Source organism: Mus musculus, chromosome 7 (genome assembly GCF_000001635.26).
Source record: "Mus musculus strain C57BL/6J chromosome 7, GRCm38.p6 C57BL/6J".
NCBI classification, from domain to species: Eukaryota; Metazoa; Chordata; class Mammalia; order Rodentia; family Muridae; genus Mus; species Mus musculus.
In genome coordinates, this window is record NC_000073.6 from 65,979,991 (window position 1) to 65,998,962 (window position 18,972).

The 18,972-nt window shown below is 47.0% G+C and overlaps 1 protein-coding gene across 2 annotated transcripts in view; it reads left to right on the forward strand.

Annotated features, from left to right (window-relative positions):
• Pcsk6 (proprotein convertase subtilisin/kexin type 6) overlaps positions 1 to 18,972 on the forward strand; it is a 188,251-nt gene that overhangs the window by 117,855 nt on the left and 51,424 nt on the right. For both annotated transcript variants that reach the window (NM_011048.1, NM_001291184.1), the window contains exons 12-13: positions 157 to 345; positions 3,723 to 3,859. In NM_011048.1, the coding sequence (NP_035178.1) occupies positions 157 to 345; positions 3,723 to 3,859 (326 nt within the window). The remainder of the gene's footprint in view (positions 1 to 156; positions 346 to 3,722; positions 3,860 to 18,972) is intronic.

The following is an 18,972-nucleotide window of genomic DNA, read 5'->3' on the forward strand; positions in this document are numbered from 1 at the left end:
GGAGCACCTAAGAGTGAGACCTCTGTGACTCCCTGGGGGCTCCCAGAACCCAGAGGCCACAGCAGGGGAGGGACAGACTCAACATTGAAGTCCCTATCCTCCCCGTATGAGATTAAGACTTGGGTATCCAGCACTTTGCTTGTTTTTCCTCCCCAGGAGCATCCCCATAGTGCAGGTGCTACGGACCACAGCCCTGACCAACGCCTGTGCGGACCACTCAGACCAGCGTGTGGTGTACCTGGAGCATGTGGTTGTCCGAATCTCTATCTCACACCCACGCCGGGGCGATCTCCAGATCCACCTGATTTCTCCCTCTGGAACCAAGTCTCAACTTTTGGCAAAGAGGTGAGGCTACTCTCTTCAGCATTTGCTCATGAAGGTCCTAATTACTCTAGATCCTGGCAAGACCCCCTACACAGGGAAATGGGGGGTTCTCTCTGGGTCTATATAGGCAGGACCCACAATGCTAAAGAGCAGGCCAGGGCCTTTGAAACAGACCTGTGAAACTTTAATCTTCAGGAAGAAGTAATGGGAGTTGTTGCCTGCTGGGGTGGAGTTCATGTTATGTCCCATTGCTCTTAGAAGTACAGTGAAGGTTGTGACCATCCTACATGGTTGTCACTTAATTAAGCTGAGGTACCCCAATGTTTGCTTTTCTTTGGGAGCACCCCCTCCCATTCAGTTCTGAGCTGCTCCCAAGGGCCAGGTGTGGCTGGTGAGGTGCAGGGAAAGTTCCCAAAATCCCACAAAGGCTTGAGCTGGGATTTGGGACTGCAGGCGCTTCCTCTGCTTCCTGCAGGGTTTGTTGGAAGGCTGCACTGTGCAGTTATGTCTTGAATGTCTTACGTGTAGTTGTGACATGATAGCAAGTGCTTGGATAGACTTAAATAGCTTTTGAGTAAACAGAGCAGAGGAATTTGTAGGAGCCAGGGGGAACCCAGGGAGAGTTAGGATATTTATTGTCTCTTTCTAGCTAGGGAGCAGAGTGAAGTTTCACAGTCAACCTAGTATTTCTAGAATTTGCATGTGTCCCTCAGCCCTTGAGGAGGCACCTGGGATTAGGTACCCTGCCTGTTGTAGCACTTATCCTGGGATGTCGGAAGCGTGGGAGGCAAGGTATATAGGAAATGTTCTCACAAGGTCAGACAGAACCCATCATTTTTCTTATCCACTCTGATGACCCCTATTGTGTAAGACAGAGCTGTCAGAGAGCAATGAAGTGTTGCCAGCATCACTGTCCCAAGCAGAGGGGATCCGGGCTGTGCCCTCCAGCCCTCTATGTGGCCTCTGGGAACAGCAGCCCCCAGATGGGCAGCAAGCAGCAGGTGCTGTCCTCGGTCAGCCCTAGAGCAGTCAGCCCTAGAGCAGATGTAGTGGGTGGGTTCCAGGAGTCCCTACCAGCTCCCGCCTTCCTAGCAGAAGATCAATCTCCTGAAGGTGACCTCAGCCATGCTCAGCCACACTCAGTCTTGTTCAACCTCTACTGGGAGGAGGCCACCAGGGGCATCCGCTGTGTGAGGGAGCCAGCCAGCAAGCTGAAGCCCGATGATGTTTCACTTAAAAAAAAATCTACTTTTCTAGCATATGTTGAAAACTTGGAAGCTCACCCTCCTGGGGCCCACTTTTCTAGCCTGGCTAGCCCCAAGTGGAGGGCAAGTTTGCCTCAGGGTATTTGTGCTGCTTGCTCTTTGCTAGGTCCTGGCTTGAGCATTAGACTTCCTGACCCCTTTGTGTCCTCCTCAGAGGCAGAGCTTGCCTGAGGGGTCCTGGTGTAGGGATTCAAGGTCATAAAGAGGCTTAGTGGCTGGGGCTGGGGGCAGTGTAGGCAGAGAGATGCAGGGAATACAGGCTTGTGCTTTAGCATGGCGAGGCAAGATTTATTCCAGCCTCTGCACATCCCATCCAGGCTCCTTCTGGGACCTAGGCACTCGGCCTCTCTTTATTCCTCATCTGGCTATGCCGTTCCACGCATCCATAAGCATTAAGAATATAATAAGAATCAAATATAATAATATAGATTAATGTGTTTGGCTACTGCTCACGTCCTGCTGAAATCAGTCCAGCCCTCTGGACTATTAAGAACCTTCCAGCACTTAACAGGCCCACTTCCAGCTCCAGTTTCCTTCCCCACCAACCTGTCACTCATCCTTCTTCCCATTCCAGGTGCTTGAGGGCCCTGCGACCCAGAGTGGGCCCCGTGGGTTTCTTAGGAATGCCATGGTTGCTAGCAGGGCCTGTGAGTACTTGAAAAAGCACTGCCCTGGGGCCACCAGGCCGTCACTCCAGTCTTGGGAATTTGGTGTTTTGCCAAGAGTCTGTGCATGATATCAAGATTGTGGTTGGGATCTGTTACCTTCTATCTTACTCCACATCTTCCTGGACTCTGTAAGCATTTCAACCTGCTAGTGTTCACACTGGAAGCCTGCATTCCTAAGAGCCTCAGCATCTACAAGCTGCCCTTGTTCTAGCTCCTGTGTGTCAGGTCCTACTTGGCTTTGTATGTAAGTCAACCTTGACCTTGGCAGTTTCTTAGCACTATTCCCCTGCAGAGACAGTTCCCTTGAAAAACATCACATCATTTCCAGTGTCCAGGGAGCCCCCAAACCAAAATGGAATAGAACTTCCATATTTGAACTCCTGGTGAACAGTATAAGAGTCCAGTCCTGAATGCAAGTTTTTAACTTCAAGTAGAATGCCTAATTTAAGAGGGCTGGGGGTGCAGCTCAGTGGTGGAGTGCGGGCCTGGCACGCACAAGGGCTTGGCTTCACTCCCTCAACGCTGCCAGGAAAGGAAGAAGAATTCAGTAGTGGCTCTTTTCTGTTTCTCTTTGAACTACAAAAAATGGAGGGGCCCAGGGGCTTGTGGAGATAGCTGAGGGAAGACCTTTGTCTTGGTTAGGGTTTCTATTGTTGTGAAATACCATGTTCAAAAGGCAAATTGGGGAGAAAAGCATTTATTTGGCTTATACTTCCACATTGCTATTCATCAAAGGAAGTCAGGACAGGAACTGGAAGAGGGCTGGATCCTGGAGGCAGGAGCTGATGCAGAAGCCATGGAGGGGTGCCGCTTCCTGGCTTGCTCCTCATGGCTTGCTCAGCCTGCTTTCTTATAGAACCCAGGACCACCAGCTTAGGGGTGGCACCACCCACAATGGGCTGGGCCCTTCCCTATTGATCAGTAGTTAAGAAAATGCCTAATAGGTGAATCTCATGGGACATTTCCTCAACTGAGGCTCCTTTCTCTCAGATGACTTTAGTTTGTGCCAAATTGACAAAGGAAACCAGCCAATACATTCTAGTCTGGAAGGAAAAGGGGGGTTCATCATATCTTCAAAGAGTGGGTGAGCTCCACCTGAATGTGTTCAGGAAACGTCTTCTTCCCTTCCGCAGGCCTTTCCCAGGGAAGCTCATGGACCAGTCCAGACTGTTATGGGGCACTGGAGGCGGCCTTGCCTTCCAGATGTTAGGGAGGTTCTGTGAAATAATGGAGGTGGGACTCTGCTGTCAGAGTTTGGAAAACAAACAGCAAGGCAGTCCTATGGCTAAGGGCACTTGCCTACAAGCCTACCTGAACTCCATTCCCTAGGGCCTACATGGTAGAAGGAGGAGAGCTGACCCGTACCCCCAGGTGGGTGGGTCAGAGTCCTCCTTGAGCTGCCCCATCCCGGGCCTGGCTCCTTAGGCTGGGCCTTCACTTTCTAACCCAGCATTTCCAATTGCAGATTGCTGGATTTTTCCAATGAGGGGTTCACAAACTGGGAATTCATGACCGTCCACTGCTGGGGAGAAAAGGCTGAAGGGGAGTGGACTCTGGAAGTGCAGGATATACCATCGCAGGTCCGAAACCCAGAGAAACAAGGTCAGTGGCCCTCGGCATTCCACAACCTCTTTTGTGTGTCAAGGCTTTATTTAAAGGGAGTGCTGCTGGTAAGTCTTTGTTTTATGGGGATAACATTCACCACCATAATCATTTTCAAGGTCAGTAAGATTCATGGTGGTGTGCAACCATCCCATCTATCTCCAGAAGGCCTCACCCCTTCAGAGGCAAATGCGCCCATCCCCTCCTTGGCTCCACCCCCTGCCTACCACCAGTTTACTTCTTGTTTCTGAATTTGTCTATTCCAGACATTTTTTTTGTAAATAGAGGCGTGCTGTGTGGGTTCTTTCATTCAGTGTGGTCACTTTCAAGGTCACAGTATGGCATAGTGTACATCAGACTACACTGCTTTCTTGACCAAATAATGCTCCACTGGACAAACTTACTATTCCGTCATTGGCTGACAGAAACACAAACGATTTTCAGCCTTTCCTCTCGAAGTTGGGCTTTTAGGAACACCCGTGGACGTGGACGTGGGTCTCATTTCCCTTGGGTTTATACCTGGGAGTGGAAATGCTGGACCTGACTCTGTGTGGATGTTGAGGTGTGGGGCTTCTCCATGCCTCCATAACACTTGCTATTTCCTTTTCTTTGTGCTAAAAACCATCCTGTGGGTGTGAAGTGGTATCTGCGGTTTTGACTTTCAATTCCCTGATGAAATAGCTTTTCATGTTCTTCTCGTTCTTTTGCGTATATTCTTTGGGGAGATGTTTGTTCAAGTATCTTGCCTTTATTTTTTTAATTGGTTTCCTTGCTTTTGAACTGTTGAGTTGTAAAGATTTTTATTACATATTTGATTTAAAAATGTTTTTCTCATCCGGCGGGTTGTGCTCACTTGAGCGATGAGATCCTTCGGTACACAGAACTTTGTGATGAGGTCCAGTTATCTTGTTTCTCTTGATTTTTTTTGGGGGGGGGGGAGTGACATTTTTTAAACATGGCTAACTATCCCAGCTTGCTTTCTGTTGCTGCCATAAATACCACGCATAATCAAACGCAGCTTGGAGAAAGAAAGGGTTTATTTGGCTTACAGAGTCCATCATCCAGGGAAGCCTGGGCAGGAAGAGGCAGAAACTGAAAGAGAAGGTGTGCAGGAGGGCTGTTTACTGGCTTGTTCCTGATGGCTTCCTCAGTTACCTTTCCTATACAGCCCAGGCCTGCTTGCCCAAGGACTGGACAGCCTATATTGGGCTGGGCCCACCCATCTCAATTAACAATCAAGAACACCCCACACACACACACACAAGATGCCCACAGGCCAGTCTCATAGGAGGCTATTACTCCATTGAGGCTCTCTCTTCCTGGATAACTCTCCTTGTGTCAAGTTGAAACAAGCACACTAAAATAGTATATGGTGGTTTGAATGTAATTAGCCCCCATAGGTCCATAGGGAATGACATTATTAGTAGGTGCGGTCTTGTTTAGAATAGGTGTGGCCTTGCTGGGCAAGTGTCACTATGATGGTAGACTTTGAGGTCTCATATGCTCAAGCTACACCCAATGTGGCACACAGTGCCCTTCTGTTGCCTGTGGATCAAGATGTAGAAATCTCAGCGACCTCTCCAGCACCATGCCTGTCTGCATACCGCCATGCTTCCTGCCAAGACAGTAATGAGCTAAACCTCTGAAGCTATAAGCCAACCCAATTCAATGTTGTCTTTCATAAGAATTGCTGTGGTCATGGTGTCTCTTCACAGGCATAAAACCCTAACCAAGACACACTGTCACAGAAATTTACTCCTATGTTCTCTTTAAGGATTTGGTAGCTTTGGCTCTTTAATTTGGATATTTGGAACCATTTTAGCTAATTGTGGTGGTTTGAATAAGAATGCCACCTGTAAGCTCGTGTGTTTGAATACCTGGGCCCTGGTTGGTGAAACTATTTGAGAAGGATTTGGAGGCTTGGCCTTGTTGGAGGAGGTGGGAGGTGTGTCATGGGGAGGGGGGATTTGAGGTTTCAAAACCCATGCCATTCCCAGCTAACTTTCACTCTGCCACATGCTTGTGAATCAAGATGTAAGTTCTGTTCCAGCGCCATGCCTGCCTGCCTGCTCCCTATCATGATGGCCTAATCTTCTGTAACTATAATCCCCCCTAAATAAAACCCTTTCCTTTATAAGCTGCCTTGGTCACGGTGTCCTCTTACTGCAATAAAATATAACTAAGAGACTAAAATGTATGTCTTGAGACGAGGAGCCCAATTCGTCCTTTTCCACAAGGCTATTTTTTTTGTCCAAGTACCATTTATTGGAGGTAATATTCTCTCTCCATCACATGACCCAAGCACTGCTGTCAGAACCCACTGGTGATGGGTACAAGGATTTAGTTCTGGGCTCTCAATTCTGTTGTATTGCACAGCCTCATAAATTCAGTCTTCCAGCTTTTATTTTTCAAAATTGTTGTGGCTATTTTGAATTCCTTCTAAATTTATGTGGCTTTCAGGATGACCCTGTGGATTTCTTTCTTTCTTTCTTTCTTTTTTTAACTCTTTTTTGTTTTTGTTTTTCTTTTTTGTTGTTTTGTTTTGTTTTGTTTTTCGAGACAGCGTTTCTCTGTGTAGCCTTGTCTGGAGATAACTCTGTAGACCAGGCTGGCCTCGAACTCAGAAATCCTCCTGCCTCTGCCTCCCAAGTGCTGGGATTAAAGGCGTGCGCCACCACTGCCCAGCTTTTTTTAAACTCTTATAGTAGTTAAATCACTTTGGGTCATGTGGCCATCTTAATAGTAACTCTCCTAGACCATCAGCATGGATCTTTCCTGCCCATCAGCATGGATGCTTTCCCTTTGATTGGCTTTATTTCACTGGACAGCAAGGTTTAGCTTCTGGTTTTCAGTGTTCTGGCTTTGTGCTGCCTTGCCTACGCTTAGTACTTACAGAGTATCTTGTTCTTTCCAGAGCTATTCTAAGTGAATTGTTTTTTCTTATTTAAATTTACATTTTTATTTTGTGTGTATGGGTGTTTTGCCTGTGCCACCGTTGCATGTTTGGTGGCTTGAAGGCCAGAGGAAGGCATCAGATCTTCTGGAACTGGAGTTACAGATGGTTGTAAGCCACTGTGTGGGTGATAGGAATTAAGCCCAGGTCCTCTGAAAGAGCAGCTAGTGATCTGAACCACCAAACTCTCTCTACAGACCTTGCCTGCCTGCCTGCCTGCCTTCCTTTCTTCCTTTCTTCCTTTCTTCCTTCCTTCCTTCCTTCCTTCCTTCCTTCCTTCCTTCCTTCCTCCCTCCCTCCCTCCCTCCCTCCCTCCCTCTCTCTCTCTCTCTCTCTCTCTCTCTCTCTCTCTCTTTTATTTATGCATACATGCATGTGTGTATACATCTAATGTGAGTGACTGCCATGTGCACTGAGGTACCCAGAGAGGTCAGAAGAGGGTGTCAGATCCTCTGGAGCAGGAGTTGCAGGCTGCTCTGAGCATCTGACAGAGCTGTTAAGAGCTGAGCTCTGACTCTTTGCAAAAGCAGCAAGTGCTTTTAATTACTCAGCTTCTTTTCCAGCCCCTAGAATTATTTCCCTTAATTTTTGTTTTGGATGATTTGTGTCTCTGATAAGTTTTATAGCTCTCCATAACTCCTTCTAGTTAATAATTTATCTAACAAATATTTATTGAGTACGTACTATAGAACAGACATTGATCCAGGCCATGGAGTTAGCCCAAGAAAGAAAGCTGGGGTAACCATCACATCTCATAGTTACCTCCAGAGGCCAGTAAACTTTCCATAGCTCTCTGTGGATCCATAGTTAAATACACAGTCTAGGCTGGGGGTCTTTCTGAGCACTCCCGGGGTTCGCTTTCTCAGCTCTGTTATTGTTAAGGAACACTGCCATCCCCTTCCTATGAAGAAACATCCCTTCTGTCTTAGTTTGGATTTCATTGCTGTGAAGAGACATCATGACCAAAGTAATCCTTAGGAAGGCAAACATTTCATTGGGGCTGGCTTACAGTTTCAGTCCATTATCATCATGGTTGGAAGCATGGCGGCCTGCAGGCAGACGAGGAGCAGGAGGAGCTTCTGCACCTCCATCTGAAGGCAGCCAGGAGGAGACAGTCTTCCACACTGGGCGGAGCTTGAGCACTAAGAGTCCTCAAAGTCCACCCACACTGCAACACACTCCCTCCAACAAGGCAGCATCTCCTAATAGTGCCACTTTCTGTGGGCCAAGCGTATTCAAACCACCACAACTTCCCTCGCTCGGCCAGCGTATGAATGTCTAATATCCTCTTTCCTCAATTCACTTCCAGTTTTTATAGAGTAGATCTTCTACGGCACTGGAATGTCATTTTATGAGGGTAGGGGCAGTGGTTTGTTTTGCCCAAAAGGTTTACTTTAAACAAACAAGTCAGAATTCTCTCAAATTCACCTCCAGACTTGAACCATTATAAGAAAATATTGATAAACTCTAAAAATATGAAAGCATAAAATTTTAATGACTTTTCCCATTTCCATAGCAGAGGCTCTTAAGTTATTTCTTTTATAACCCCCAAAGCTTATGGATGTAGCTTTAAAGCTTGAGGTTGCTTTTCCGTGCCAGCCACCCAGTCGAGCATACATCACTCTGGGTACCTCAGAGTTCTTGGCTCTGTACCAGCCCGCTTGTCTGTGAGCCTGGTGCTGTGGGCAGAAGCACATGGAGGCTGATGTCCTATCTCTTCACCTCTGGGGCCACAGTCATTGTCTGTGTCGTGAGCAGAATACAGTGAGCTTGGGCAGATAAGAAGCCCTTTGCTGACTCCTGTGTCACTGTCTCCTAAGTTAGTGTCCCTGGCTCTGTTCTTATTAACTTTTCAAAATGAGTCTGAGCCTCTTTAACAGGGTGCCCACTGTCTTTGTTAGGTTTCTGTTGCTGTGATAAAAACCGCAATCGGAAGCATGAGAGGGAAAGGGTTTATTTCATCTTACAGTTTCTGATCATACTTCGTCACTGAGGGAAGTCAGTCCGAGAGGGAGCTGAAGGCAGGAGCTAATGCAGAGCCTGTGGAGGAACACTGGTTCCTGGCTTGCTCCCCATGGCTTGCCCAGACTGCTTTCTTATGTAACCCAGAACCACCTGCCCAGAGATGGTACCACCCACAGTGAGCTGATCCTCCCACATCTATCATCAGTCAGTCAAGGAAATGCTTACCTGCTGGCTATGTGATGGAGGCATTTTCTTAACTGAGGGTTTCTCTGTGTCAGGTTGACATAAAAACTGCACAGCCCTCCTCAGCCATGAGGTCACCCTCTGTAGCGGTCACATGGCACAGTAGATTCTGACTCCTGCTGATGCCTACCACCCTGGGACTGAGGAGGTGGCTCAGTAAATATAGTGCCAGCTGTGTAAGCGTGAGGAGCCCTAGCACCCACCTCAAAACCAAGCACTGTGACGCATACCCGTGATCGCACTGATGGGGGCACTGTGACAGGAAGATCTGGGAGGCTTGCTGGCCAGCCATCCTGGCTGAATTGGTGAGCTCTGGGTTCAGTGAGAGGCCCTAGCTCAAAAAAAAATCGAGTAATCATGGAAGACACCCACCATTAACCTCTGGCCTTTGAACACACATGTGTGCACACATGCACATATACACATACCACACACATACAGAAAAGAAAAAGAGGATGAGATGATGATGATGTCCACGATGTCAAGTGATAGGATGATGTCTGTCAGTATAAACAGAATGCTGAGAGCAGGGCTGGGCTCATGTCCTCTGGAAGTGCTCACCCTGCATGGCTGCAGTGAACCGTCACCTCACAGGCTCTGAGGCAACTCCTGTGAGTCTTTCTTGGTGCTCCCTCTCCTTCACACCCCCTCAGCATGCTACCGAGTTCCCTGATGGTCAGCTCTGCCCAGAGACCTCATCCAGTGCCACTCACCTCCTTACCAGATGATGATACCCAGGCCTGCCTCTCCCCACCCCAGGCCTGGCACTTGGAGTCTATCAGGCCCTGTGCTCCAAGCATCTCAAACAGAACTCCTAAGCAGCTGCCTCTTGTATCCCCCAGAGCATCAGCAACTTCTCTGTCAGCACGCTTATTCTGCCCGAACCCCAGAGTTCACCTTCATTTTCTCTATCCTCTCTCATCTCTTTTTTACAGCAGTGGTTCTCAACCTGACGGTCACAGCCCCTTTAGTGGGGGCTGAACTGCTCTTTCACAGGGGTTGCCTAAGACCATAGACAACAATTCATAACAGTTATAGTTATGAATTACAATTCATACAATTACAACAATTCAGCAAAGTTATAGTTATGAAGTAGCAGTGAAAATAATTTTATGGTTGGAATCCATACAGCATGAGGAACTGTTTTAAAGGGCCCCGGCATTAGGAAGGTTGAAAACCACTGGTCTCCGGGCATCAGTGTAACCCCTCCCACCCAGCTACTGCGCACTTGCCTCTCTTGGACTTTCTGCCCTGCCTGTAGTAGTGACACAGCCACTCACACAGAAGCCACTGAGCCCACAGATGATCATACTCCTGCTGACTATCTCCTGGCCCTTGGCAGCTCTCAGAGCAATACCCAAACTCTTAGCTAGCGGCCCTTCTCTGTACTTTCTGCTTCCTCTGACCTCTTAGCTATCCCCTGGCGTGATTGGTACAGCTCACCACAGGCTCAGGGATGCTCACTCCACTCAGAGCTGCCTGCAGATGTAGCTCAGACAAGGCCTCCTGCAGAGGTCTCATCATGCTATTCCTTCAATCAAAGCAGGTTGAGGACAAACATAAGGAGGAATAAAAATCCGCCCAGATTCTTACACACGCCAGCCAGTAGACCACATCTGATCTTTAGCACTGACAGACACATACAAAATGAAATGTCTTCCTGTAATAAAAAGATAATCAGATTTCAAAAGCCGACACTGACCTTTCAGTTTACTAGAAGAAAGCCAGAGTGAAGGGAACCAGATCAGCATGGGAAACAAACTGTAGGCCGATTTGAATAGGCATGAAAAAACAAAACAAAACCAAACCTCGGACGTTACTGAGTGAACTTCATCAGTGTCTCCACAGAATCATGCTCCCTTCAGGAGCACAGCCTCCGTCCCTCACACTTAGTGCACACAGACTGGGAGAGGATGGTGGTAGGAGCAAACCCGAGCTCATTTCCCAGGAGCGCCAGGCCACTGGGCAAGCTCACCAAGCAGGAGGCTGCTGTCCATTGGGTAGCAGAAGGCGCAGAGGAGACAGATGGGGGGAGATGGCTTTCGCCACTGTGAATAGTGCTTCCAGAAGCACTCAGGGACAGGCTTTCATATGGATGTACGTGCCTATTTCTCTTCATTAGAAACTGGAGAGTAGAACTGACAAATCTTAGGTAACTGTATTTAATATGTCAAGTACTAGCCAAATTATTCGCTCCACTCACTGTACCACGTCACACACCACCAGCAATGCAGAGAAGCCCAGGGCAGGGCAGGGTAGCAATAGAGAGCCTCATGAAAGAGATGTTTGAGTAATCAGAGATGAAGGAGTGAGCTGCATAAACAATCTAGGGAAAGGACCTGACAGGCAAAGGTGTTGTCAGATGCAAAGGTCCTGGGGCGTTTGCCAGGGCATCCCCAGCCCCACACACAACAGAGAGGGCATAAAGCTACAGAATGTGACATGGGCACTTGGAGCCAGACTGAACTAATGTATAGACCATTACGGACCTTGGTGGGAAGCCACAGTTGTTTTAAATCCAGAGCCCAGATCTGAACTTCCATGTTAATAGGCTGTGAGTTCAGTTCACACAGACTGAAATGGGACTGGGAGAGACTCAGGCACATGAAGGTCAGCTAGGAGATCACTGCAGTAAGAAATGACAGTAACTCAGACCCAGCGGTAGCATTGGAGGTCGGCAGAGCAATCTGATTTGGAAAGGGGAAGGGGAAAGTGGACCGACGATTCCGGGTTTTGTCAGCTCTCTAGGGTTTATGGATGGTGGATGATCTGTCTTGAAATGAGTTGGTCTCAAAGCTTAAGCATGTTTAGCCTCTAGGCCTTTGTATGCAGATTGTATGGGAGCAGAGTAAAAACTCATGCGTGCTCCTAGCACTGACCTTCTGTGATTTACTCGAGCACGTCAGGTGGGAACACGTCCGTTGTCACACAGAGAGCCTGAGTGTCCCTGGAGCAGCCTCTGGGCTGGGCTTTGCTCAGTGCACGTTCTCCCAGCTACTCAGCTTGGTCTTCGCCAGAGAAGGCAAGTGCTGGCAAGTGAGGCCCGCAAGCGCTTCCTTCTGGGCCTTCTCCGAGTCACACAGTTGGTCCTGTCACCAGGCAGCCCTCCACCCAGCTCTGTCTGCCTCTACTCTCTCCTCATCTCTTCACAGAAGAAGTCCATTGATTGCAATGGTAGCTGAGCCTCCCCGAAATCTCATTGGCCTTGCTGCACCCAAGGATGGGCCTCTGAACCGAGTGCTCTAGCCTTCCAGGGTGCACAATGGGCCAAGTGGTGACTGCAGGCAAAAAAACTGGGACAGCGACACTCTGATAGACGCAAGGTGAACCTCTCCTTGGCTGGCACCGGTACCCTAAACATCTGAAGTCCATATAGGATAAGTCCCCTTCCGCTGCCAAATCAGGACGTTCTGTGTGTGCTGTTATTTACACATCACCCCATGATTGACTCAGGCAGTTCTCTGACTTGACAGCTGCCTCACAGATGTTCAGGGACCCTGACACGCCATCCCTGCCTCTGAGGAGCAGGCTAATCAGGAAAAGTTTAGTTTTGAGCAATACCACATGTAAGGCCCCAAGGGCCACCCCAGAGTCAGAGGGAGCCCTGAAATTTAGCAGAACAAGCAGTGACTTCTGGCTGAGGGAACAAGGGAGGACCCACTCTAAGGCTTGCCGTGCATGTGATGTGGCTCATTGCTGCGCTCCAGCACTGTGCACATGATGCTACTAAGGGTGCATCGCTGTCACATAGTAGGGACACAGAGAGAGGTGCCTTCTCGCCATCTGGTGTGGTGTGTAACGCAGGATCTTCAACATTGGAAAATTCAGGTCACCCTGATGGTGTCTGCCCTGAGCACAGTCTGAGAAGGAGACACTGTGACGCTAGGGTTTAGAGCCTAGGAGAGTCAAAGCCCATTGGCATTGCTGGGGTCTGATGCCCTGCTGGTGGTATTTGTGTGGAGTGTGAATTGGTACCAAATGGAAGATGGGTGGTGTGGCTTGTGAGTTGAGGTCTCTGCCTGCCTGCCTTGGGGCATGATTCCACAAACCCAGGAAACTCAGCTCTTTACAGGGATCCTGAGAGCCTGTTATGAGGGTAAGGTGCCTCTTGTCTATATTCGCTCTTCTTCTAGTATTTGAGTCTCTGCGACTTAATGAAGAGGGAAGGAAGAAGGGAGGGAAGGAGTCAGGGAGAGAATGAAATGTGGGTGGGGGGTGAAGAGCTCAGGTTTAATGATATGCTAGGTAAAAGTACTTGAGAAATCTCAGCAAAGAACGGGGGTTTATTAAGTAATTAAGTCGTCTGTGTCGATTAGGTGGAGTACTCACCCTGTCATATTGAACTTGCTCGGCTTATGTAACTAGTTTTAAAACTATATTCTGAACCCCAGTGGAAATGAGCTGTCCACTTCCACTTCAGTTCCTAAAACAAGGAAGGGGCATTGCCTCTCCCAGGAAGGCTGTCCTGCAGGAAGCTGGCCCAGGATGGAAGGTAGGGCCAGACACATTCCAGTCCAGCTCAGGTTTGGTTAGCTTGCCTTTCCAGGACTCAGTGCTGAATCTGAAGACTCTAAGACCACACCCCTCAGGGCAGGGCTTCTGCAAGTGGAGGCTTTGCTTCCATACAGGGCCTGTGAGCCCAGAGACCTGGAGCTGCAGTCCTGTGTAGCCAGGGCAGGGCGAGCTTCTCCTCGTGCACTGACATCTCTCAAAGCATCTGGCTTCATTTTCAACTGTTTATATCCAGAAAGGTCACAAGGGAAGGCCAGGCACCGAGAGTAGGGAGGCTCCAGTTCTCTGAAAAGATGTGTTTCACCCTCCAGGACACAAACACCTGGGGCTAGCTCTCCAGCCTTGACACTGGGCCTCTCTTGTAAGCTGGGGCTATGCAAGAGGTGGTGGCCCAGGCTGCCAGTAGAAGCAAGTATAGTCCTTTCCCAGCCTTCTCACCTCAGTCCCAAGTGGACAACACACCTAGGTTACAAGGTAGAGCCCTGTCTCCCCAGGTGCATGTCCCATTCAACACCCCATGGCTAAGGAAGGGTCCTGCACCTCCATATTACCAGGGACTCCTGGGCTCCCTGTACATGTAAAACGTAAGTCTTCTTACCCAGATGCTAGGCGTGGCTTCAAGAAGACCTAGGGTGGTTTTGGCTTGGTGTATCTCTCATGTCTTCAGCACACGCCTTGAATACAAGCCTACCTCCTTCCAGGGATAGGTACAGGGCAGGGGCATGTACCCTCATTCTTTGCTTCCACGTTCTCTCCAGTACAAATGCTCCAATTAGCGCCTGGCAGGGGCATGGTTCTGTCTGTGCAAAACTCCCACTGTATTGATAGCTCCAGCCCTCGCTTGCAACCAGAGCTTGCGTGTCTCCTAGTATTTCCCTTGTCCTGGCAGCTGTGGGCATCAGTGTTTAAGAGCAGATGAAGCTTACCTTTCAGTGCCTCCCTGTAACCAGACCCATGCATCTCATTCCATGACTCTCGTAGCCGAACGCTTGGCACTCACATGGTAACAAGTAGACACAGCTGAAGAAGCTCTAAGAAGTTCTATTAGTCTCTTGAATGCTGACATTCATTTTTTCTAAGATTTCTCTTTTCTTTCTTCTTCCTTGTTTCCAATAGACCTGATCATACACACACACACACACACACACACACACACACCATATGCTGTTTTTCATGTACTCAACAGCATTATTAGGATGAGAATTCACATGTGTGAATTATCACATGCACTGGCACACTTGACCTCATTATTAAAATCCGTGTGGAATCAAAGGGCCCTTAATAGTCATAGATATACAGGCCTATAATCCCAGCTCCTGAGATGCCTGAGGCAAGAAGATCCCAAGTTGAAGGCCTGCTTGGACTACAGGGTAAATTCACAGCCTATATCCTGTCAGTTAAAAAAAGAAAAAAGCTGGCAATATACATCTCTGTAACAGGCCATTGGCCTAGCGCGGATGAAGCCCCAGGCGCTAGGCTTAGTCCCCAGAACCACAAAAGTGAATAATAATTATTTTTGTTGATGGTGTGAATATCCTAAATGTTCATGAGTGAAATATTTCTGTGTCTTGGATTTTTAAAGAATATATACCAGGGGGCATAGCATGGGAAAGCAGGAAATGAAAGGTCAAAGCAGACTTCACACAATGCAGGTAGCTGCTGTGGCCGTGGTTTGGAGGTATGGGTGCCTGTTATACGTTTTCTCCCCATTTTGTACTTATTTGAGAATTTCTATCATGCAATCAATTGCTCCATTGCTGTTTAGACTTTTAATCCTTTCACAGCCCCATTTGTCAGTCCTTGGTTTTCTGAACCACTTGAGTCCTTTTTAGAAAAGCCTTTGCTTCTATTGTGACTTAGTTTCCCTGTTTCCTTCCGATGGCTGTGCAGTTTCCTGTTTAAGGCCTCCACTCCATCATGACTGGTTTTTATTCAGGGTGTTTTATTCCTGTACATGTGAATATCCAGTTGTCACAGAATCCCGTGTCAGGAAGCTGGAACTGCACAGGCTTGTGTATGGGCCCCCAGCTTCAGTCCATTGGTCAGCATCTCTCTCTGCTTCTATTCCTCCATGCTGGCTTTCTTATTAGAGCTCTGTAGAATAGCTTGAAATTGGGTGTGATGGTGTGACACCTTTGTACTTTTTACTCAGGATGGCTTTGGCTATTTGGGCTCTTTGTTCCTTCATAAAAATTTTAGGATTGTTTCTATTTATGAAAAAAAACAAAACAAAACACTGTTGCAGGATTTTTCCCTGTCCAATCACATTAGGGCAGTGGGAGGCTTGTGATTGGACAGGAGAAGGGAAGCGTTGAGACAGAGAGGTCTCAGGAGAAGATCGAGAACCAAAATGGAGGTTGACGTGGTATTATCAGAAGGTTAGGATAATTGGGTTAAAGCTTGATCATTATCATTTGGCTCTGAAATTATTGAATTGTCATCTTGTAAATTATGTTATTATTGAAACATAAATCTGATTGGCTAATTAAGCATTGAGAGTCTTGATTCTACTAGGGAATTAGGTGTTAATATGGCTAACCAGGGGTGTGTGAGGTGTTTCATGAAAGCAAGAGGAACCTGGGGTGGGGGTGAGGTGTCCAAGAGATGGCCTGGTGGAAGCCATGTGGCCTCTCAGGGCTGGCAAGATGGCTGGCCGAGAGACCGAGAGAGTGAGATCACCTTGCTAGGTACTTCCTCTGGAGAGTTGTTGGCAGCAGCAGTGGGAGTGCGGGAGAGTGGCCTGGCCCCACTGAGAGTTGTTGGGTTCATTTTTTTAATATTTCCCACAACAGAACAACATTAAAATTTTGATGAGGATTGTATTGAGTCTGTCAATCATTTTTGATAATATAGTCGTTTTCACAGTATTCTGTCAATCTATAAGTATGGGGGGGTGTGAATCTTCTTGTGTCTTCTTCACTATTTATGACGCATGGTGTGTGTGTGTGTGTGTGTGTGTGTGTGTGTGTGTGGTGTCTAACAGTTAAAGAAGAGGTTCAACAATTTGAGGGGAGTCATGTTAGGAGCTTGAGGGGAGATGGTGTAAATATAATTGTCAAAAGGGACCTGCAACCCTGTAGGTGGAACAACATTATGAACTAACCAGTACCCGGGAGCTCTTGACTCTAGCTGCATATGTATCAAAAGATGGCCTAGTCGGCCATCACTGCAAAGAGAGGCCCATTGGACTTGCAAACTTTATATGCCCCAGTACAGGGGAACGCCAGGGCCAAAAAGTGGGAGTGGGTGGGTACGGGAGTGGGGATGGGGCATGGGGGACTTTTGGGATAGCATTGGAAATGTAAATGAGGAAGACACCTAATTAAAAAAATAAAAAAATAAAAGCTGAAGAAAATTTAACATTTAAAAAATTTGTTCTATTGTAGAAGTCTTTCACTTCCCTTGGTTGAGTCTATTCCAGTGATTGCTAGGCTACTCTGAATGGTATTTTGTGGTTCCTTTTTCAATGAACACGTGGTTCCGTGTTCATTGCTGGCATATAGAAAGACTTATATTTTTAAAATTTATTTATTTTATGTATATGAGTACACTATAGCTATCCCCAGACACACCAGAAGAGAGCATCAGATCCCATTAAGGATGGTTGTGAGCCGCCATGTGGTTGCTGGGAGTTGAACTCAGGACCTCTGGAAGAGCAGTGCTCTTAACTGCTGAGCCATCTCTGCAGCACCAAGACTTACATTTTTATGTATGGACTTTATGCTGCTTCCCTGACGAGCTTGTCCATCAATTTTAAGAGTGTTTTGGTGGAATCTGTAAGGTCTCTTATGTACCGGATCATATCATCTGCAGGGAATGGTACTTTGACCTCTTCCTTTCCTATTTGTATCCCTTTCTTAATCTTCATACTGCCTCAGACTTCAAGAACTATATTGAGTTAGAATGGAGAATGGGCGGGGACACACACACACACACACACACACCAACTTGTCTCATTCCTTACTTTTCTGGAAATGCTTTGAATTTTTCCTCATTTAGTATAATGGTAGCTACAGCTGTTGTATGTCATCTTCATTATGTTCAGATAGCTTGCCACGTTACCAGTTTGTTCAGAGGTTTGTTTTTTGTTTTGTTTTTTTTTTTATCATGAAAGGATATAAAACTTGGTACAATGCCTTTTCTATATCTTCTGATGCTGTAACTTCTGTTGTTGGTGACATTAATTGGTTTCTGTGTGTTGAACTATCCTTGCATTCATGAACTGGAGCCAATTTGATCACAGTGAATAATCTTTTATGTTTGTTGAATTGTGTTTGCAGCTATTTTATTGAATATTTTACATCTGTGCTTTTTCAGAAAGTTGGATTATAAATTTTGTTTTTCATCATTGTCTTTTTACCTGAGTTCAAGTCTTGGTGTGATGCTGGCTTTGTAAAGAGACTTAGTAGTGATCCTCCCCATCTGCTTGGAATAATGTATGAAGCATGTTTTGGTTCTTCTTCAAGGAGCTGTAGAATACAGCTGTGACTCTGTCTGGGTTTGGGATTTTTCAACGGCGGCGGGCGGGGGGGGGGTCTTTTCATTCTTTCTTCACTTGTCATGGTTCTCTCTAAAGGTTTTCTCGTGGTTGAATTTTGTATATTGTTTGTGTCTAGAATTCGTCTATTTCTGTGGTGGCTGTGGTGGTTTGAATATCTTTGGCCCAGGGAATGGCACGACTAGGAGGTGTGGCCTTGTTGGAGGAAGTGTGTCACCATGGCGTGGGCTTTGAGACCCTCCTCCAAGCTGGTAGAGCCAGTCTTCTCCTGGCTGCCTTCAGAACAGGATGTGGAACTCTCAGCTCCTCCAGAGCCGTGCCTGTCTGACTGCTGCCATGATTCCTACCATGATGATAATGGACTGAACCTCAGAACCTGTAAGCCAGCCCCAATTAAATGCTGTCCTTCATAAGAGTTGCCTTGGTCATGGTGTCTCTTCACAGCAATGGAAACACCAACTGAGACATAGGCTTTTTGGTTTAATGGAATTTATGTTTGCAACGTGTACCCTAATGATTATCTGCATTTCTGTTGCAGTATCTGCCTTCTCATCACTAATTATTTAATTTAAGTCTTCTCTCTTTTTGGCATCATTTAGCTAAGAATCTGTTAATCTTAGTTATCTTTTCTAAGAACAAGCTCTTTGTTTCATTCTTTTTTTTGTATTTTAAAATTTCCATTAATTTCTGTTTTGATCTTCATCCCTTTCCATCTACTGACTTAGGGTTTGGCTTATTCTTGTTCTAGAATCCTGGAGTGCATCGTTAAGTTATTTATTTGAGATCTCTCTGGATTTTTTAATGGAAGCCCTCTGAGCTGCAGACTTCCCTTTTCCAGCTGTTTTCACTGTGTGAAACACGGGTTCTGGTGTGGCTGTGTCTTCCTTCTCCTGTGACCATAAGGGATTCTTCTCATTCTCTTACATGTTCTTTGATGGCCCA